The 20,704-nt window shown below is 40.5% G+C and overlaps 1 protein-coding gene and 1 non-coding gene across 3 annotated transcripts; both read left to right on the plus strand.

Moving 5' to 3' along the window:
* Nucleotides 1-1,334: 1,334 nt before the first annotated feature.
* On the plus strand, nt 1,335-20,256 carry csnk2a4 (casein kinase 2, alpha 4 polypeptide). 2 transcript variants are annotated; one of them, XM_031277185.2, is made up of 13 exons: nt 1,335-1,484; nt 2,738-3,043; nt 5,030-5,141; nt 5,248-5,349; nt 10,573-10,623; nt 10,932-10,991; nt 11,247-11,330; nt 11,531-11,641; nt 12,460-12,561; nt 13,073-13,173; nt 13,750-13,898; nt 14,003-14,089; nt 18,780-20,256. In XM_031277185.2, the coding sequence occupies exons 2-13, from the start codon at nt 2,943-2,945 to the stop codon at nt 18,896-18,898; spliced, it is 1,179 nt and encodes a 392-aa protein (XP_031133045.1). In that variant the 5' UTR covers nt 1,335-1,484; nt 2,738-2,942; the 3' UTR covers nt 18,899-20,256. The 2 variants fall into 2 exon arrangements, with proteins under 2 accessions (XP_031133045.1, XP_035857899.1); XM_036002006.1 differs by lacking the exon at nt 2,738-3,043 and having other exon boundaries at nt 1,336-1,484.
* On the plus strand, nt 10,691-10,827 carry LOC116034620. The gene has a single exon (XR_004101154.1). It is a non-coding gene; the product is annotated as a small nucleolar RNA SNORA57 (small nucleolar RNA).
* Nucleotides 20,257-20,704: the final 448 nt, after the last annotated feature.

Raw genomic sequence — 20,704 nt, forward strand, 5'->3', positions numbered from 1 at the left:
TCACATTTTTTTGACCTTTCACCTAGCCAGTTTAAAAACTTTTTTATAATCACGATTGCACTGCTGTCACTTCTTGTTTAACATGATTAGGTAAAACCCTTGAACAAACAATTTTTCTTTAAAATATTGTATTTAGTCTCTGTCTTCTGTTATTGTTGGTGTATTTATTTTCTTCATTTTGTTTTTCTCTTTCATATTATGTTTTTTATTGTTCTGTTTTTTATTCTTTTCATCTTTTCTTCTTTTTTTCTACATATAAACTTATTTTTTGATGTGTATATCTTTTTATGTTATTTAATACTCTTTTTCTTACTCTCTTTTGTTAAATATTAAACTGGATCCATACTTGATGTTAAAGGAAGACATTATATAAGCCCTTTGGGGTTTCCTGTCTTCCTTGCACATGTTTTATCATGATGAATTGGTTACTATGTACAAATTATTATTCTTTTCTGATGTCTAAATAAACAAATAAAAAAGTGGGCACATTGGGCATACAGTGAGCACATTGGGTACACAGTGGGCACGTTGGGCATGCAGTTGGCACATTGGGCATACTGTGGGTATACAGTGGATACACTGGGCATGCAGTGGGTGTTACACATATAGAGTGCAGACAGACTCAAAGGATGACATATTTAAAAGATTACAATATTGTCTACACAAATTACAATTATATTACTTTATTTATATTTTATTTGTTAATATTTTAGCCCTATCCTAACTTGCACTATTTTTTTTTACTTAGATTTTGCTTTTACTTGCATGTTTTTCTTTTAGTTATTTAATGAGCATTGTTGAAGGTGCCTGAGGCATAAGATTTAACGACTAACGACTGCTTCTGTTATTGTTGTGCACAGGTGACATGACTAATAAGGAACCAACTTGGTGGTTAAATGGCTTGGGAAATGCACTGCAGTCGAAAGAGTGACATATTTCAGTTGTGCTCTGCTGGCTCTGTACTGGGTTTTAAATGAAACAGTGACTATGAGGTTAAAGCATAGATTAAAGTGGTGTGTTTTCATCTACATCCCATGACAATGTAGGAATTGTAGCCCGTTCAATACATAGTTGGCTACTACCTCAATTTAAGGGTAGTTTAACATAAACTTGAATAAAGTAATTATATCGATTATGTGGTTGTTGTTAATAATCTGAAGTCTGCCCTGGACTGCAGCCAGACTGCTCATAGACTTCATACACAGTAAAGTCAAGCCATAAAAACGCGTACAGCCGAAAAAAAAACACGACAGTGAAAGGTTATTACTTTTCAGTTGGTCGGCGGCAACTGTGCAATGGCTTGTCCCTCCACGGACTCCGTTGCAGTGCTAGATGGCGTTGGTCAGCCATATTGTCTCTGATACAGCATAAATCACACACTGGCACACACACACACACAGAGGCGACGGAGGGAGGCGAGGATCGTTGGCTTCACGAAAGTCATCTTACTGGGAAGCATTTCGGTCGTCGGATTGATCAAGGGGGTAAATAACCAATGCAGTGTGTCTATACTGTTGATAATGCAGACTCCCATTCTCTGTGGAAACTAGCGATTGTTCCCGTTAGCCATGCTAAGGTTAGCGGGCTAGCAATTTAGGCCCGCCTAGAGCCGATAAGTTACTAAAACCTTCTGCTCACACTGAGAGACACCCCAGTCGGGTGGTGCAGCTAACGTTAACTCATAAGCAATTGCTTTAGTCATCGGAGCATATAACGACGTTAGTTTATCCAGTGCATGACACATTTGTAAACACCCTATAATGTTACATTTCCAGTGTTGTGAGATTATCGACATAACGTTAACATTACCGATATCGCATAATTCCGAATGAATATATGTCATATTAATGTTGACGGTAGCTAAACTGGTCCACATGAGTTTTGCACACAACACTGTGCAGGGTCTTCCTGGCTCAGACTCACAGATTAAAAATAATGGATTTAGTCTTCGGGCCCAAAAAGTAAAGCCAATGCGGAAGTGTCTTAAACCTGCATTCTATCTATCTATCTAATTTCCAGCAGGGGGCGACTCCACTGGTTGCTGTTGATTTATTACCTTAGTAAACATTTTCATACTGAGTTTATGGTCTCAGTCGCTACTTTCAAGTCTTCTTTAAAACAACATGGTGTTCGTTTTGTAAATTATGATCCCATTAAACCCTTTTGACCAAATCCGCCCGCACAGTTTTATAAATGAGGCCCCTGGTCACTATCCAAAGCTCATCACGACCGTATGTAAAGGTTAGAGCACAACTTTTGAGTTTCAGGCTCAGCTTCCTCCTCACCACAACAGCCTGGCACAGTGCCTGTGTGTGCTGCAGTGATCCACCTGTTGATCTGATGCTCCACTCGAGTGTCTCAGGGTCACTCGTGATCTATCTGAAGTTATCATTCCTACTCCTGTCTCACATTCACTTTGTGGAGCTGGCCACAATAGTGGCAATTAAGAGTTTTTTTTTTTTTTTTTTTTTTTTTTTTTTTTTTTTAGCTTGAGCTAGCCTTTCATCAGCCATCCCAGTGTTGCTTTCACTCAAATAGTTTTTTAATGGTAGAGTAAATCTCATGACTATGATACATTTATTAAGGCACATTGCCAAACTTGCACTGGTGTGAGGATTTCTGGCTTTTCTCTATTTCATTTTAAATTGATGGATGAAGACACTGCTGACAACTATTAGTATGAATCAGGAATTAAATTTCTCTAATTCTTAATTTCCTTTCCCACCTTCTTTGTCAGCTATCCCACCTTGCCCCTGGTGGCCCCTCCCCCCTTCCTCAGGCAAAGCCTCCCCCCCCCCCCAAACCCCTTTCCCTGTTGGGTCAACCCCCCTCAACCCCTACCTTCCCTCCTCTTCCTCCCTCTCTCCCACCCATCCTCCCTGTACTTCCGCCGTCCTCTGTTGCAGTAAAATCTCCCCACCATCTCTGCCAAGCTGTCGGACATGTCAGGACCCGTGCCAAGCCGGGCCCGAGTGTACACCGAGGTCAACACTCACCGGCCCAGGGAGTACTGGGACTATGAGTCTCACGTGGTTGAATGGGGGTAAATATTTTGTTAACCCTAACCCCTATTTTCCACTGGGCGTGTTTGTGCTGTGTTCTGGAGGTGCCACGGGTTTGTTCTGTTCTCCGCCACGCGCCATACCACACCAGGAGCGTCTCAGATGCGGAGCGTCTTGCTTGCCCGACTCACAGATTGTATTGTCTCTGCAAGTACTTGAAAGAACAATCACGTGTTTATTAGCTAGTATCTACCATCCACCCCGGGCACTCCAGTAATTAAACTCCATGCTCTCTCATTTCTGGCGTCGTCCATGGTGTTTTAGAGGAGGCATGTTTTAGAGGGGTGTGGTTTTGGTAAATTGACTCGATGCTCTCACTGTTTCACTTACTGTTTGGCTGTCGAATATGCCTCGTGCGTTGAAAATAGACCTGGCACGTATCTTTAGCGGAGTGAGAGCCGCTTCACGCACACCTGGGTTGTTGAATATCAAGCATTGACTTGAATGGCCGCAATTGCTCGCAGGGGCCGGGTGCCTACGGAGCTATGGCGTTATATATGTACCTTATTCCTGAGTAAGTAACTATGTTTTGAGCACAGATAACTATATCTGGCAACCACATGACATTACATTTTGAACAGAAATTAACACTGGCAAAAAATTATTTCGTTTAAGCAAACAAATCTATTCCGTGCTCAAATGTATTTGCATGTTTGCTATTATCCATATTAACGTGCAATAATAACCCCTCTCACGCTGTTTACTCATGTGTCCTCTCAAAAACTTTCTCTGCACGCAGGTAGACGCTGCTACGCTCCGGTCATGTCTCCCTCGCTGTCAACTTCTTCACTCTGTGCACGCTCAACTCTTGACACGCTCGCTCAAATTTTGGTAGCATTACAAGTGTGCCACAAAACCAACCAGTCGGAGAATATAAGGTCAATTCTGATTGGCTGTTCATCTCCAATTAGTTTGCAAGTAGCAGGAAACATATCTCCTGGGGAACAGTCTTTCCTACACATGCAGTGATTCCCCAGTAATGGGTAGCCTATTTCTGCTGTTGCCAGGGGGTACTTGGAAAGATTGTGGAGCAGCTTAACTAATCAAAATAATTGAAATTATGATTTTATTTAAAACAATATATCAGCTAAAACAGCTCAACACAGATGTTTAAACATATGACTGGTAGAAATAAATAGCTAAAAGTAGGCCTACTGACTAAACAGTTCAAATGTTTAGCTAAAAGTGATGGATGACTGTTGAAACATTAAGCCACACTTCAAGGAGTAGGCCTAGCTAGTAGAATTTCTGACCAAACCAATCTAAACGTTAACAGTTCAATTGTATGAAAATGTAAGAATATTCACTTTAATATAATAAATAGTGTGAACACATTGGGAATGTATGTGAGTTAATATGACAGGGATGTGGGGGAACCTCAGACCAGAATGCACTGATCTACAGTATTTTATATTATTGAAAGGGTTCATACGTTTCGAAAAAACCTGGAAAAGTTATGGAATTTGAAAAATGCAAATTCCAGGCCTGGAAAGGTTTTGGAAACAAAAAAAAAGACCCAGAAAGTTTTGGAAAAGTCATGGAAATTTTTTTTTTAACACAGCATAATAATATGTGATTAATAAATGTATTTTCACGTCGTCTTAACCTCAACGTTCTATTCGGGGCGCGATATTACAAATCCCACTATGAACCACATAAGTTGTCATTCATTTTATGCGAGTGTGTCAAGAGTTGAGCGTGCACAGAGTGAAGAGGTTGAGAGCGAGGGAGACATGACCGGAGCGCAGCAGTGTCTACCTGCGCGCAGAGAGAAATTCTCTCCTATCTCCTAGCTCAGGAATCCAAGCTCTGGGGAGTTTACTCCCCGGAATCCTTATGTTTCTTTTTCCTAGCATATTTCGTTGGATTAGGATGGCACCATTTGCAGCATGCTGTGTGACAACCCTTCAACCCAGCTGATGTTTGGTTGTGAATTTTTTATTTTATTTTTTTTATTTCCTTCACAGAAACCAGGATGACTTTCAATTGGTGCGTAAGCTAGGGCGTGGCAAGTACAGTGAAGTCTTTGAAGCAATCAACATCACTAATAATGAGAAGGTGGTGGTGAAGATACTCAAGGTAAATATATTCCGAGACAGAGGCTTCAATCAAGGCAGTTGCTCTGATTGAATGATTAAACGCTTTAATCCCATCTGCCTAACTGCCTCGTCTTTTTCACCTTTAGCCCGTGAAAAAAAAGAAAATCAAGCGTGAGATCAAGATTTTGGAGAACCTACGTGGAGGTCCTAACATAATCTCCCTCATCGATATTGTGAAAGACCCAGTAGTAAGTATAGTATATTGATTGGCAAGAACACTTTGGTCATTAAGTATAGCAGAGGTCATATATAAATTATGTTTGTATTTTTCTGATATGATTTATATTTTATAAAAAACAAACTGTATGTTGGAATGTCTGAAATATCATTACTGTACCAATAGCGTGGCAAGCCCACCACCTGTGCAAGCTTATCGATTTTGCTTGGGAAGTATGTGTCTGTAAGTACTTAGCCAGCTACGGTTGTTAGTTTGATAAATGTATCTTAGCAGTTATACAGCCTTGTATTTCTATGTTGTGTCAGGGCTCTCTCCAAAGAATGGAGCAACAGTGCACTGTTGATGCATCATGATGTAGGAGTGCCGTCATTATCATTTAAAATTAAGATTTCTGCTTTGACATAAAAAAAAAAAAATTCCAAGCCAAGTTTTTCAATTACTGTTCATTATGACAATAAGAATTGGCTAGTTGAAGTTGAGCCAAAAAATACCTTTTGATTGTTGCTCAGTAGTTTTAAGACATCACTTGGGCTCTGGCAACTTGTGACTTAAGAGGCTGATTAGATCAAATTGTGAAAGTTGGTTGGTTAGATGCAGCTCTAGTTCACACTGTAAGCAACAAGTGACCATCTGTATGTATGTATGTATGTGTCTATTTTTCTAACTTTTAGTGTCAAAACTGCTATAATTATTATGAAATATTTCTGTATTTATTGTAGCTAATGCGTGCTAATTACATGGCAGTAAATGGGGGGAAATCCAAACACTTGAGCACTGACATCAACTCAACAATAGATTCAACTGTTCCTCAATCCCCCATTATCATATTATTCATAATATATGAAGGGAATTAGAATGCATGAAAAGGTTACAGAATGTAAACTATTTTTATTGTGCAAAGTAGTAAAATAAATGACCTTAAATTAAATAAATAGATATGCCGACAACTTTAACATTGCTGATAGTTGTATAAACAGTACTTTGACTTGAGGTATGTTGTTGTAGAAAAGTGGGAGACTGAATGTCAGCTTGCTTCGGTGGTGTTGGTATAATGTTTAGATAGTTGTTTGGTGGAAGTATTTTGGCCCCGGCAAGACGCATCTTATATCCAGTGTTTTTAATCATTGTTCTGAACCCGTCTTTCTTGACTGTCTGTAGTGGGACCGTAGATGGGTTGTTATTGCATTTATAATGTTGCTCCACCGCTTGCTTCAAAGAGTCAAGTTAAGCAAGACCGGCAACAACAGTGGCTAACTTATGTCAGAATTTTTTTAAACAAAACTTTGGAACAGCAGACTGCTCCTCTCTTGGGCACATGTTTTTTTCTGGTGTATTTTTTTCTGGTCTTTCTTCATCCTCTATCTTTCTTCTCAGTTCTTGAATGTGCAGTGGCGACCAGAGCTTCTCCCAGCTTAACAGACTGTTATGCTACCTGGCTAGCTAGCAGCTATAACGTTCGTCAGTGTAAATTTGTAAATGTACAATTATTAGTGTTACAAATTGTTGTGTGCCATGTGTTTTACCCTGTTAAAGAGAGTTAGTTGTGGGTTATTTAATTTTTTATTATAAAGTTACAATCATGAATAAGAAAGGGTACGCAGTTAACAGGGTTTCCATTCTCTATTCACTCGACGGTAGTGGTAGCGCTCTCCGTGGCTATGTGTAACGGTTTGTGAAGAATTCATATAATTTGGAAAATTAAGACCTGTATACCGGTTGAAACAGTATTCCACCCAGCACTACTATGGCACCTAATTTCTTTGCACAATAAGTATCAATCTGCGCTTTAGAAAAAACATTAGACTAACGAACTGATAGCCAGTGCCCTAACTACAGGATTTCACTGCCTTTTTTATAATATATTGTTCTGGCCCAAAATGCCTGAATTTGCGGCAGCTTTTGTAAATAATTGTGATAAACGTTGCAATGTCTTTTGTGTTTTTGTTGCAATTAAGTTGCGAGAGACAGTGAAAATTGCAAAAAAAAGTTGCGATTTTGTTTTTGGTATACTTCTTTTAAAAATAAAAGGAAACTTGTTTTGTGGAGAATAAAACTACTCTGGGCAGGGAGTTTTCCTAGTAACCTTACCAAAAAGGCTCAGGATGCTGCAAATATTATAAAATATGAAAAAGGCTGGTGGATTTAAGACAACAAATAAGTTATTGAATGAATCAAATTTGAACATTTCTGTCAATAGCTTGTTGATCTTTTTATTGTTAGTTAATTTCCTGGCCTGGGCTGGGACACACATTTATACGGTTTGATAAAGTACTGATTGGACTTTTAACTTATCATTGCACTTACAATAACGAGCGTAGCTGTCCTCAATTTAGGTCATCCTGTATGTCTCATCTCCGGTTTTTCCTGCATACACCATGTGTGCACGCGTCAGTTGCGGGGGGAACTGAGCAGCAGCCCCGCCCGCTGCAGAGAGCCGACAGGATTGAAACAGCAGCAGCTTTCAGTGACTTTAGAGTGAAAAAACGTTACAGTGTACATTGATGTTAAAATGTATACAGGTTGGAAGGACCGTCTGAAATGTGTTGTATGGTCTTTTAGGTGTACGTTTTGTTGGTAAATGTCAGATATTCGAGTCACACACTTTCATATCAGAAAGAAGGAAATGAATCCAGTGACGTACGTGTGTTACGTCAACCCGTTTTCACACCCGCTTGGTCAATGGGTCTCAGCGTCGAATATTGATTATTGCTGTGATTGGTTGAAGTCGCGGGAAACTACGGTTATTGGTCAAATTTGCGGTTAAGTTGCGGTGATTGGTCAAAATTGCAAGTCACACCAAATTCATGGTAATTGGTTGAATTTGCATGACTTGTTGCCATCGCAAAATCCTGGAGGGGCTGGTCTGCACACACATTGCCATGACACAGAGCTGGTTTAAAATCAGCAAAGTGTATCCCTTTACGACGGGGAACTGAAACTCTGTTCTCTTCAAAGCCACCATACCCCATTGATCAAAACTGTAATTTTACCTCGCAGAACACAGGAGTTGCTGGTCTGCACACTGCCTTGGTTGGTTAGTCAGTGTTATTGTGTGCCTTTTTAGTGAATCCAAATTCTTTAGCTTGAAAAAGAAATGGCCTACACTAGTATAGGCTAACATCACCTGTGCTGCGTTCGATAGCAACTGCCTCGGTATGTGCAGGCTGCCAGCCCAGGAGGGCTTATTTTATTGTGAGCATGATTATTTAATAATAAAACGTCTATTTAAATTGGAATGTGACTATAACTTTCGTATTGCCATAATTGATGACCGTTTTATAAAAGCAATAGCTCACTTCAGTCCATGATATGTTGTGATATATCACAGCCAGGGGTTGGATCTCAAATATGAATTTAACACTACTACTTTAATAAATCTCTATCCTCCCGTACTATCCACTACACAGCACTTAAAGCATACTCACTTCTACAGCTAGTTCACCTGTTAAACTCGTTATTTCCTTCTTCCAAAACAGCCAGGAGTTGAGTTTTCCTATGACCGGTGTGAGAACTGCATGCCAAATTAATCACAGCACACAAGGCTATTTTTTTAAACGAGTCTGACAGTCAGTCCACATAAAGCACACCGCGACTGCGTTCACTTCCAGCTAACTTCACTGAGAACAATGGGGACAAAACGGCATCGCCAACCTGTCTTAACAGAATATTCTCTATGTAGCTCAGCTAAAAACACCGGATCTGCAGCACGTTACCGTGTCGATCACTACCCAGCCTGTTTGTAACCCGTAGGCTACCAACAATGTGATCTTCACATGTTCAACTGACAGTAACGGATAGTGCACGACTGTCCTGCTATTTTTACAGACGTGTGAACTAACTACAGACAGTTACCTTGTGCATGGAGTCACGGCGGTGCTCTGCTGAGAGTGAATAGGGGAAGCACTAGAATGGATATTTGGTGTAATTTTCTTTCTAACTTTTCAGGCTTTTTTGTAGCTGGATATGATTTCTGGCATCTTAAAATGGGAATGAAGATAGTGAAAGTGAGACTTGCTGCATATTTGGTAGTAATAAAATGGCTAAGACAATGGTGTATGGCAGAGGTGTGGACTCGAGTCATGTGACTTGGACTCGAGTCAGACTCGAGTCATGAATTTGATGACTTCAGACTCGACTCGACAAAATGTACAAAGACTTGCAACTCGACTTGGACTTTAACATCAATGACTCGTGACTTCACTTGGACTTGCGCCTTTTGACTCGAGAAGACTTGCTACTTCCCATGAAAACTGGGGAAGAAAATGTTCACACGGCCGCGCTGCTCTGAAAAAATGTGCACCACCTGTATGCATGCAGAGAGCACGCGCGCTGCCTGCCAATCACTGTAGTCCCACGTTGTTTTGATTCGACAGCATCTAAGCAGGCACATTGCAAGACAACCAATGAAGCACAAGCAACAACGCGCCAGTTGGCAAAATGATACCGAAGATAGTTTCGTTTGGCTATAAAAATTACGAGGTAGTCGACAAAAAGAGTTGCAATTTGCAAAACATGCGGGCCCTTATTTGATTAATGTCATTGTATAAAAAGAGGTTTAAATAAATACAAATCTTACAGACATACATGATTTGTATACATTTTATTTCTGTGGTAAGAGGACTTGAAATGACTCGAAACTAAAATGGTAGGACTTTGGACTCGACTTGAGACTTGTTGACTTTGACTTGTGACTCGACTCGGGACTTGCCTCATCTTTGACTCGACTTGACTCGGGACTCGAGGGCAAAGACTTGAGACTTACTTGTGACTTGCATAACAATGACTTTGTCCCACCTCTGGTGTATGGTCTGGCTATACCACCTATCTATTCTGGGATAGGGTAGAAAATGCTCTGGCTTGTTTTTTAAATAAAACAATCACAGATGTCCTGGGCAGTGCTAAGCCCCGATAGTGGAGATGGCTAGAGGGAAGGGACATTTGGCCCGTCTCTCACATGCCCTGATGTGACGCTTTGTCCCAGGAATGTACATCAGTTGAGCCAGACTATTGCTTAATTGACTGTCCACATGCTGGCTGAGTTTCCTTGCTTACTTGTGTATAGAATATGAATGGACATTTGAAGACTTGGCCATAGTGTTGCTCACAGTGTGGCTGCCTGGTTAGTTTGTACAGAGTTTGCATTAGTGCCATAGCTTATTACAGTGTTGCTGTTTCAGTAAAATAGATAAATTACCTGGTAGAATGTTAAATACAGAACGTTTTACTTTTTCAGTCCAGGACGCCTGCCTTGGTCTTTGAGCATGTTAACAACACAGACTTCAAGGTAGGAACTGAACTTTTTTTACTTTTTTTACTCTATAAAAGTTTGTTGTTTTTTAAGATTATGGAAACCTCCTTTCTTGGAATATTTGTTGTTTTCCTGTACACGTGTGTGTATGTGATGGAGGAATATGAAAGTCCAATGCTATGTCTTCGGTGCCAGAAAGTCAACCATCGTCTGGTTCTATCCTCAATCACTGGCACATTTCCATAGGTTGTTGTGAGTGATGTATGGCTGTTCATGAATGTGTGCTGCTGGTTTACTGTAATACATTGCCATAGAAAGCCTAATGGTATTGTTTTAATCTCCAGCAACTGTACCAGACCTTGACAGACTATGACATCCGGTTCTACATGTACGAGATCCTCAAGGTATGTCTTTCATGGTTTCAGCTGCCTTTCAGCTCATAATCTAAAACCTCTAAATGTCCTGAGGGAGGTGAAGCAGTAAATCAGATTTTTTTTTTTTTGCACATGCTTGGGTATTCGTAGAGTACCATCGTGTGTGTGTGTGTGTGTTTGTTAGTTAGTTATCTAGTAGGCAACATCTGTTGCTATCTGTTTTGGAATTACTGGGAAGAAAAAACTGACCAATGGATCACAAACTTCCTTTGCTCTTGTCTGTAGGCCCTGGACTACTGCCACAGCATGGGAATCATGCATAGAGATGTAAAGCCACATAATGTGATGATTGATCATGAACACCGCAAGGTGAGTAAATAAGTCAGTCAGTGTCTCCCCAACCTTAAACCCCAATTGTGCTCTTGGACATATTAATTCAGTAATGTGTGACAGATAAGTAAATATATATTTCAAAATATGATAGATAGATAGATAGATAGACACATATTTTCCTGTGTTGAACACATACATGTTTGTAGTTGCTAACTGCTTAATTTCCATGTCTGTAGTTGCGCCTTATTGACTGGGGTCTGGCTGAGTTTTACCACCCAGGACAGGAGTACAACGTCCGAGTCGCCTCTCGCTACTTTAAGGGACCCGAACTTCTGGTGGACTATCAGGTACAGCGGTGTGCTTTAGGTGGAGTTGACATGTTCTGAGTCAGGATTTATGGGGCATTATCGGCCGAAACTGATCACATCTACTTGCAGCCTTCAATTTATTGTGTAGCATTATTTATGTATTTAAATATTCTATTATAACGTTGTATATTAAGTATTAAAATTAAGAGATGAGAAAGTATTATTAATTGACAACTGTTTATTTATTGACAAGCAACATGTGCAACATCTTCCACTCGTCTCATGTCCGCAAACGTCCCATCAGTGTCGCTCTCGTGTGACTAAAGCGTTACTGAAGCGACTGTCTGTATCGGTTCTGTCTGGTCCAAGAATTTCAAAGCGTTGAGCCGCTGTGGCTGCCCACAAACATTGGAAACAAACAATGAACGGTTAAGCGTGAGTTCCAACTGGACCTTATGGTGCCTTCAGGTGGCGCTTGTAAAATCATGGTGTGTTAAAGGCATACTATGTAACTTTTCCCTCTTTGGTCCCCCTACAGGTTGTCTCATTGGAATTAGTTCCAATGAGACAACCTGGACTGAAGAGGGAAAAGTTACATAGCATGCCTTTTAAGGTGCCCCTCATGAACACATGGTGCTATCAGGTGCACCTTGTAATGATGTTGCCTTACACATCAATAATGATCAGTCACTTCCACACGGCGACGCATACAGCTGATTAATTAAACACTGGTATCGGGACTAAACGAGTCGGATCGGTGCATCCCTAGTTTCAACTCTGCGAAAATTTGATTTTTCTGCTTTAATCTTTTTCCTAATCTGTGATGCCTTTGACACTTGTACTGTGTGTGTTTTAAGATGTATGACTACAGTCTGGATATGTGGAGCTTGGGCTGTATGTTGGCAAGCATGATCTTCAGGAAGGAGCCTTTCTTCCATGGACATGACAACTATGACCAGGTAAACACAAAGCAGGGTTGGCTGATAGGGCTTTCTCTAGCTACTTTACTGTAAATGCAATATACAATTCTCTTCATCGGAAGGCTATGGGGTGACAAACAGTTACGTTTATGGCAAGCTCATATGTGACCACAAGTCATAGCTTGCCAGAAATGTAGCTAGCCATGATTATTGTGATTGCATTTCTGCCTTGAGATCTTGTGAGAGTGGTGACTGCCAGGTATTTTCTTTAACTGACTTATATGGAAGCAAATAAGAGACAAGTATTTTAATTTTAACACCCACTGAATACTTAATATTGAAATATTTTACTTTGAAAACCATGTATCTGAATTTATGTGTTCTGAATTCACCTCTTTAAATTAAAGTGACATTTCTTGATTTTCATTTTTAAAAGCTAAATTTGAATATATTTTTTGAGTTGTCACAAACTCAGATCCAAAAATTGAAGTTTCAGAATAATAAAAAAAAAAAAATACATTCAGGTTGTTACTTGTTTGTGCTCCTGTAGTTGGTGAGAATAGCAAAGGTTCTGGGGACTGAAGACCTCTACGACTACATTGACAAGTACAATATTGAGCTGGAACCTCGTTTCAACGACATCCTGGGAAGGTGAGAGCCGTTACCACTGACACATGATGATGATAGTGCTGTCTTGCATATGTAGGCTTTTGTTTTGTCCAAATGATTTAAAATGCAACAGCTGCATTTGGTGGAACTGATTAGATTTTGGAGGTTAAAGGTCAAGCTCACTGTGACCTCATGTCTGTCCATCCCATTCTGGGGAATGCGATATCTTCGGACTCCTGGAGGGAACCTCTGCAAATTTGGCACAAACGTCCAATTGGACTCAAGGATGAACTGAGTGGATTTTGGTGATCAAAGGTCAACTTCACTGTGACATCATCATGTTCTACAAAACCCTTAACTGAGGAAGAGAGAGATATAGACTAGGTGACACTAATGTTGAAACTGGTGATTGTTTAGATCTTCTGTGCTGCCAGGTTGAAAAATGTGTGTAAAGCATCCATGTTGTGCCAAAACTCAGATTTAATACCTTTTTTATTAAATTGCTTCAAAGTCTGCACTAAAGATATTATATATGTCTGGACAAACATGGATGTAAACTGGTGATCACATACAACCACAAGGAGGTAATTCTAGTCTTGATTTGTCTTTTGCCTTGAGGCATTCTCGTAAGCGATGGGAGCGGTTTGTCCACAGTGAGAACCAGCACCTGGTCAGCCCCGAGGCTTTGGATTTCCTGGACAAGCTGCTGCGATATGACCACCAGGCCCGGTTAACTGCCCGCGAGGCCATGGATCACCCTTACTTTTGTAAGCCCTCATAATCAGCCAATGTTGTTTTGTTTATAAGAATGAGAACAAAATCCGTAATGGCAATGACAAAAGTGATTTCTTTATTTTTGCTGTTCCTGCAGTCCCCATCGTGAAAGATCAGTCTCGTGTGGCTGGAGCCAACCTGCCCAGTGGGAACACAGCTGTTGGCACAGCCAACATGATCACTGGTGAGAATACTCACACGCACCATGAAGAGATTGTACTGCCCCCAATCTGGTTAAACATTTATGGCAAAATCCCTTCATAATGTCTTTCTGTTGCTCCAAACAACAAGCTTCCAAAGACACTGTGGCTTCATCTGTTGTTAGTACTGCCAGTCATGTGAAGGGTGTTGCACCCGAAAGAGCATCGGCGCTGGAAGGAACGTCTCCCCTGTGCTTCCCGACCACGGTCCAGGAGCCCGAAACAGGACTGCGGCCAAGGCAGCCGTCGCTTGGATTCCTGCGTCAAATCAGCCAACGCTAAAATTATAGTGCACCTGTATACTGATACTTAGGGTAAATGCATTAAAATGGCATCCGAGCGATGGTTGGCTTGGTCACAGTGAAGCAGGAAAGGTGTAACAACGTGGAGACTGCAGTGCACACAGAGACTACATGCACATGGCACACATTTTTGTTTAATTAAATCACAATTTTTTTTTGCGTTTTTTGTAATCGCACAGACATCGCACTTAGATTAATTGTGCAGCCCTATTCAAGATAGCTGCACCCTCTACCTCTCTCCACACGCACACAGAGTCGTCTGATAGGCACTGCGCTACTCTTTATATTATGCCCAATTCTTTTAACGGCATTTACACTCAGCTTTGTTTTGTTCTGTTGACTGAAGCCGATGACTGATGAGTGCTCGCATGACCAACATGGCATATTTTACTGTTAAGGTTAGGGCTGAACGATTTTTGAAAATAATCTAATTGCGATTTTTTTTTTTTTTTTTTTTTTTTCAAAAATATTGTGATTTGATATGCGATTATTTTTTTTAAGCTCTTTGTCTTCTGTATTATTCAAAAAAGACAAGCAATAAATCATTGTATAGTATGAACAACACAAGATTAGATAGATTAAACAAACCATTCTTTCCTGGAGGCCAGGCCTGTATGTGATGATGAAATTAGGTGATGCATGAATTTATATGAATGACATCTTTTATTTAACTACTTCAGTCACAGTAGTATATTGAGCACTGACCAAGCCTGGTGTAAACATTCATGTGAAAGTCAGAAACCAATCACACAAACTAAAGTGCAGATTGCAGAAATATAAAAACAAATCTGTGGCTTTTTTAGTATTTAGATTATTTAATTATTATTTACTGTAATAAACATGTAAACGTGGATTGCACTTTTTAAAAACTGTCTTTGAACTTTACTAGACAGTTAAATAAGTAAAATGTATGTGTGTGTGTGTGTGTGTGTGTGTGTGTGTGTGTGTGTGTGTGTGTGTGTGTGTGTGTGTGTGTGTGTGTGTGTGTGTGTCCCCGTCCGTCCGTTATCCTGGCTGTGTGCTTTTGGTCATTGTCATGTTGGAAGACCCAGCCTCGACCCATCTTCAATGCTCTAACTGAGGGAAGGAGGTTGTTCCCCAAAATCTCGCAATACATGGCCCTGGTCATCCTCTCCTTAATACAGTGCAGTCGCCCTGTCCCATGTGCAGAAAAACACCCCCAAAGCATGATGCTACACCCCCATGCTTCACAGTAGGGATGGTGTTCTTGGGATGGTATTCATCATTCTTCTTCCTCCAAACACGGTTAGTGGAATTATGACCAAAAAGTTCTATTTTGGTCTCATCTGACCACATGACTTTCTCCCATGACTCCTCTGGATCATCCAAATGGTCATTGGCGAACTTAAGACGGGCCTTGACATGTGCTGGTTTAAGCAGGGGAACCTTCCGTGCCATGCATGATTTCAAACCATGACGTCTTAGTGTATTGCCAACAGTAACCTTGGAAACGGTGGTCCCAGCTCTTTTCAGGTCATTGACCAGCTCCTCCCGTGTAGTTCTGGGCTGATTTCTCACCTTTCTTAGGATCATTGAGACCCCACGAGGTGAGATCTTGCATGGAGCCCCAGTCTGAGGGAGATTGACAGTCATGTTTAGCTTCTTCCATTTTCTAATGATTGCTCCAACAGTGGACCTTTTTTCAGCAAGCTGCTTGGCAATTTCCCCGTAGCCCTTTCCAGCCTTGTGGAGGTGTACAATTTTGTCTCTAGTGTCTTTGGACAGCTCTTTGGTCTTGGCCATGTTGGTAGTTGGATTCTTACTGATTGTATGGGGTGGACAGGTGTCTTTATGCAGCTAAAGACACCTGAAAAAGGTGCATCTAATTTAGGATAATAAATGGAGTGGAGGTGGACATTTTAAAGGCAGACTAACAGGTCTTTGAGGGTCAGAATTCTAGCTGATAGACAGGTGTTCAAATACTTATTTGCAGCTGTATCATACAAATAAATAGTTAAAAAAAATCATATATTGTGATTTCTGGATTTATTTTTTTTAGATTGTCTCTCACAGTGGACATGCACCTACGATGACAATTTCAGACCCCTCCATGATTTCTAAGTGGGAGAACTTGCAAAATAGCAGGGTGTTCAAATACTATTATTATTTTCCTCAGTGTGTGTGTGTGTGTGTGTGTGTGTGTGTGTGTGTGAGAGATTACAGCGCACACAGAGGAGCTGCCTCCAGCCCCTCCCTCCCCTCATGAAGTGTGCATGACAGCGTCAATGTTGCACTTGCTCAGAGAGGCTATCGTTACGTTAGTAGTAGCAGCATGCTGCTGGCGGTCTTGTCGTGGGATTAACTGTACTAATAAAACCGTTGAAACAACGCAGCCACACTGCTGTGAAAGCTCCCTGAACGTCATTTATCAGTCTGGTTGTTACCCTTTTTGGATACTATAGCACTGGATTTAACATTAATTTAAACAAAGTATTACATGATCTAATTGTTATGTAAAAAGATATATGACTCAAATTACTCTTGCTATGAATAATATAAATAAGTGTGTGTGTGACAGTTGCAAAACCAAATGTACACAATTGTTGAAGACTTAAACAGACGTGACACCAGCTTATTTTAACACTACAGTAAAAGTACTAACTTAGCAGAAAATGTATAATTGTCTTAGTGAAGTTATGTTAGAAAGTAGTGGTGTGCGATACTGCAAAATTTGCAGTATCAATGCAATTGATCCGATACCAAGTAAATACAGGGCCAATATTGCCGATATCAACACGATACCGATACTTTTTAATAATTAAGGAGGATGAATTTTCATGACCTTTAGCCTAAGTGTTTTTGTAATTTTACATTTGGATTATTGATAAGTTAAAACCCAGGACAACATTTTCATATGCTTGTTTAAATTTGTTGTGTTACCACTGTATCTTACAGCATTTTTTCCAAATTATACAGCTTGCCGTTGTTTCATTTTTGGCCTGAAAATATAGCCACACGGCGCTCCTCATCCTCTCTGAGTGTGTGTGTGTGTGTTGGCTGCTGCCGGGCCTGGCTGGTTGCTTGCTTGCCTGGTTGCTTGCTTGCCTGGCACCGCTGAGTCACGTGATGGTACAACATCAAATCACAAGAGGGGGGAGGAGGAGCAGAATGTGCCTGCTCCGCTGTGACAGGAGCGGCACTTGAAAGCAGCGGCACTTACTGAGACACAGACAGCCTCTTTGATGAAACCACAGCAGTGCATACTGGAGAGAAACTAAAACTAAAGTATTGATCTAGTTACACTGGTATTGATCAATATCAATACCAACGTTGGTAGCGATATTTGGATTGATCCACCCACCACTATTAGATAGGAAAATAGCTGGTGTTAGCCCTGTTATCTGCCTCCGTAGCAGCCTGAAGTAATTATTTCACTATTGTTAGACATGCTACATTAACTCTCATATCTGAGACGACACAATGACCTAAATTGAGGACAGCTAGTCTCGTTATTGTAAGTGCAATAATAAGTTAAAGTCCAATAAGTAGCTACTTTATCAAACCATATGAATGTGTGTCCCAGGCCAGGTTAGGAAATTAACTAACCATGTAAAGATCAACAAGCCACTGACACATTTGTTCAAATTTGATTTATTCCACCAGCCATTTTCATATTATACCAACATTTGCAGCATCCTAAGCCTTTTTGGTAAGGTTACATACAAAAGAAGACATCGCAACTTTATCGCAATTTCAACATTCTCAAAAAAAGGCCGCGAAATCCTGGAGGGACTGATTTAAGTGCCATATCAAATTGTGCAACTTTCAGAACTACAAGTGTCAACCTGAGACTGATCTGTGTATAGGCCTATATATAAATATTATACTCAACCTATTTTCATTTATTTATAGATAGATAATTGACTGGCTCGCTTGTGTGTCCGACTATGCATGCTTTCGAACACCCACCCAACTCTACCTCTGATTGGCCAATCGTCAGCATTTATGCGCTTGCATCGTGCACTGCCAACTAACCAAGGAAGAACAGTAAAAAAAAAAAAAAAAATGGTTGATGGTCTGATGAAAAAAAAACAGCTTCAAATATAGTAACGCACCGCATTTTGTGTTTTTTGGCAGCAACGTTAACGTCGTTATTAAGATGGGAAGAGTAATCAATTAGATTACTCGTTACTGAAAAAAAGTAATGCCGTTATTTATAACGCCGTTATTCCCATCACTGGTCATCGTTGGCAGTACCGTATAAGCAGAACACATTTAGGTGAATCATTGGTTAATGAAAAGAATCGATTTTAAAAATTAGGCCACACCATCTTTTGCACGTTTGTTTGGTGACTGAACAAAGTATTTGATATTGGTTTTCTAACCGTCGCTCTGGCTGTCCTTCCCTCAGGTATCTCTGCCTTGCCAGCCTCCACTGCCCTGGGCCCTTTCACTGGCTCGCCGGTCCTCTCTGCCTCCACCAACGTCATGAGCACCCCGGTGGCAGCTGCTGTCGGCGCCCCGCAGTGATACCCCACCCAAATCCACACTCACCCCCTTCTCCCCAGGCTCTCCAACACCACTTAGCAGAGGGGAGGGGGGTTACTAACCTTCTGGCTGAAGGAAGCCGTCGTCTAAGAAAAGAACGATGTTTTTCCGTTCCTTTTCCTCCTCAAATGAACTTGTTAACCTGACGTCTGAAATGAATGTTCTGTGTTATTGAAATATACAGGTATTCCTTTCATTTTCCCACAAGCCGTAGTCAATACAAAGGGTTGCGTGTCTGTGTGTGGCGAGTCTGAGACAGTGTCATCAACGGCTGATTCGGGGACTCAACAACCCGTCCTGTGTGTTTTAGTTTGCACTGTGAAGGCAGTGGTCAAAAAGTACATCAGCAGAAGGCAAAAAAAATGTTGGCCGTCAGGACCAAACAGAGCACATCCTGTATAGTTTACTAATGCAGCATCGTCAAAAACAAGACCTGATGACACTTAATTTATCACCCCAGGTGAGTCTCAACACCCTCCAGATCATAGCATTTTGGAAGTGTTTGGTGCTGTTAGTGCTCCAGGTGTATGTGAACACAATGACACTTCAACACTTTCTCTGAGTAGTTTTGGCTTGCCTTTCTTACCAAACCAGATCAAAAGGTCTTCTTTTGATATGCGGCTCTCCGTCACATCTGTTATTAAACACTTTTGTATTCAAATGTTCTAGACTGCTGGATAAGGTTCATCAACATCAAGTGGTTTGACTCTAGTGTTGTACTACGATCTCTTGAGAAGCCAGGTAAGGTTCATTCAGGTTCTCAAAGAAATGGTTTCTCAAATGTGCTGCTTTCCAGTTCCTTGAATTACTTCAAGACATAACCAAAGTTTCCTCAGTTGGTTGGAAGAAGACACTGACCAAACCTAGTTTTGTTTTGTGGGAGTAGCTAATGGAGATACTGTAATGCAGGTTGACATTGTGGGTTCTAGTAAATAAGATGACAACATGATACAATAAGCTGCAGGTGACTGAAGTGCTGTTAGCCAAGCTAAGATCTGTTATGAGTAGTGACATGGGTAAGCTTTGTGACAAGACAGTTTACTGGCCTTCACAAACATGTTGAGGGAAATATTGGAGTTGAATTGTTGAATAGCACTTCAAGGGTAGAGTTTTCCCCAGTGTTTTAGTTTGAAAGTGTACGTTTTAGATCCGGCTGTACATACGCATGTTTTTTTTCTTTTATTTCAAAACCTGAAAATGCAAATAAATCTGAACGTGTGTACATTGACCTGAGAACGGAGCAGTTTGAGTCCCTACATCGCTGTATATATTTTTATGTCCTTATGTAGAAGACTAGTATTTGAAAATATTTGTGTAAATAAACACGTGTTTATCAGGAACATCTGTCATGTTCATACAGACCACTCTTGTTACATATACTCATCAAGGTATGGATTTTTAAAACAATACTGCTATAATTTACAGTATAAGTTAAAGGTTTTTTCAAGTGTTTGAATGCATTATTTATAATGCCAAATGTACATTAAGAGTTAATAGTTACTGTAATTCTTCCTTCTGTCCATATACTGACTGTGTAGTTATCACTTTCTATGTGACACTAACAGACTGGTCAGAATCCACAGTCCCTGTTATGTGCTCTGCTAATATGAGGCTCCAGCAATCTTGAGTTTGACAAATCCAAAGTGGATGGTACAAAATCACTTCTGTGTTTAAAGAACATAACAAGGACTATAGATTTTGTCCACAATTTTACATTGGCGTCAAAATAGGGAGGTATTACTTTGTGGCCAGTATGGACAGGAAGACTAATTAAGAAGACCAATAACT

The sequence above is a fragment of the Sander lucioperca genome, chromosome 6 (genome assembly GCF_008315115.2).
Source record: "Sander lucioperca isolate FBNREF2018 chromosome 6, SLUC_FBN_1.2, whole genome shotgun sequence".
Lineage (NCBI taxonomy): Eukaryota > Metazoa > Chordata > Actinopteri > Perciformes > Percidae > Sander > Sander lucioperca.

Bases quoted from the DNA above. Each gene is read 5' to 3' on its own strand.
- csnk2a4 (XM_031277185.2), top strand. From the start codon at position 2,943: ATGTCAGGACCCGTGCCAAGCCGGGCCCGAGTGTACACCGAGGTCAAC. The intron at 10,992-11,246 runs GTATGTCTTTCA...TCTTGTCTGTAG, and splicing joins ACATGTACGAGATCCTCAAG to GCCCTGGACTACTGCCACAG. The intron at 14,090-18,779 runs GTGAGAATACTC...TCCTTCCCTCAG, and splicing joins CACAGCCAACATGATCACTG to GTATCTCTGCCTTGCCAGCC.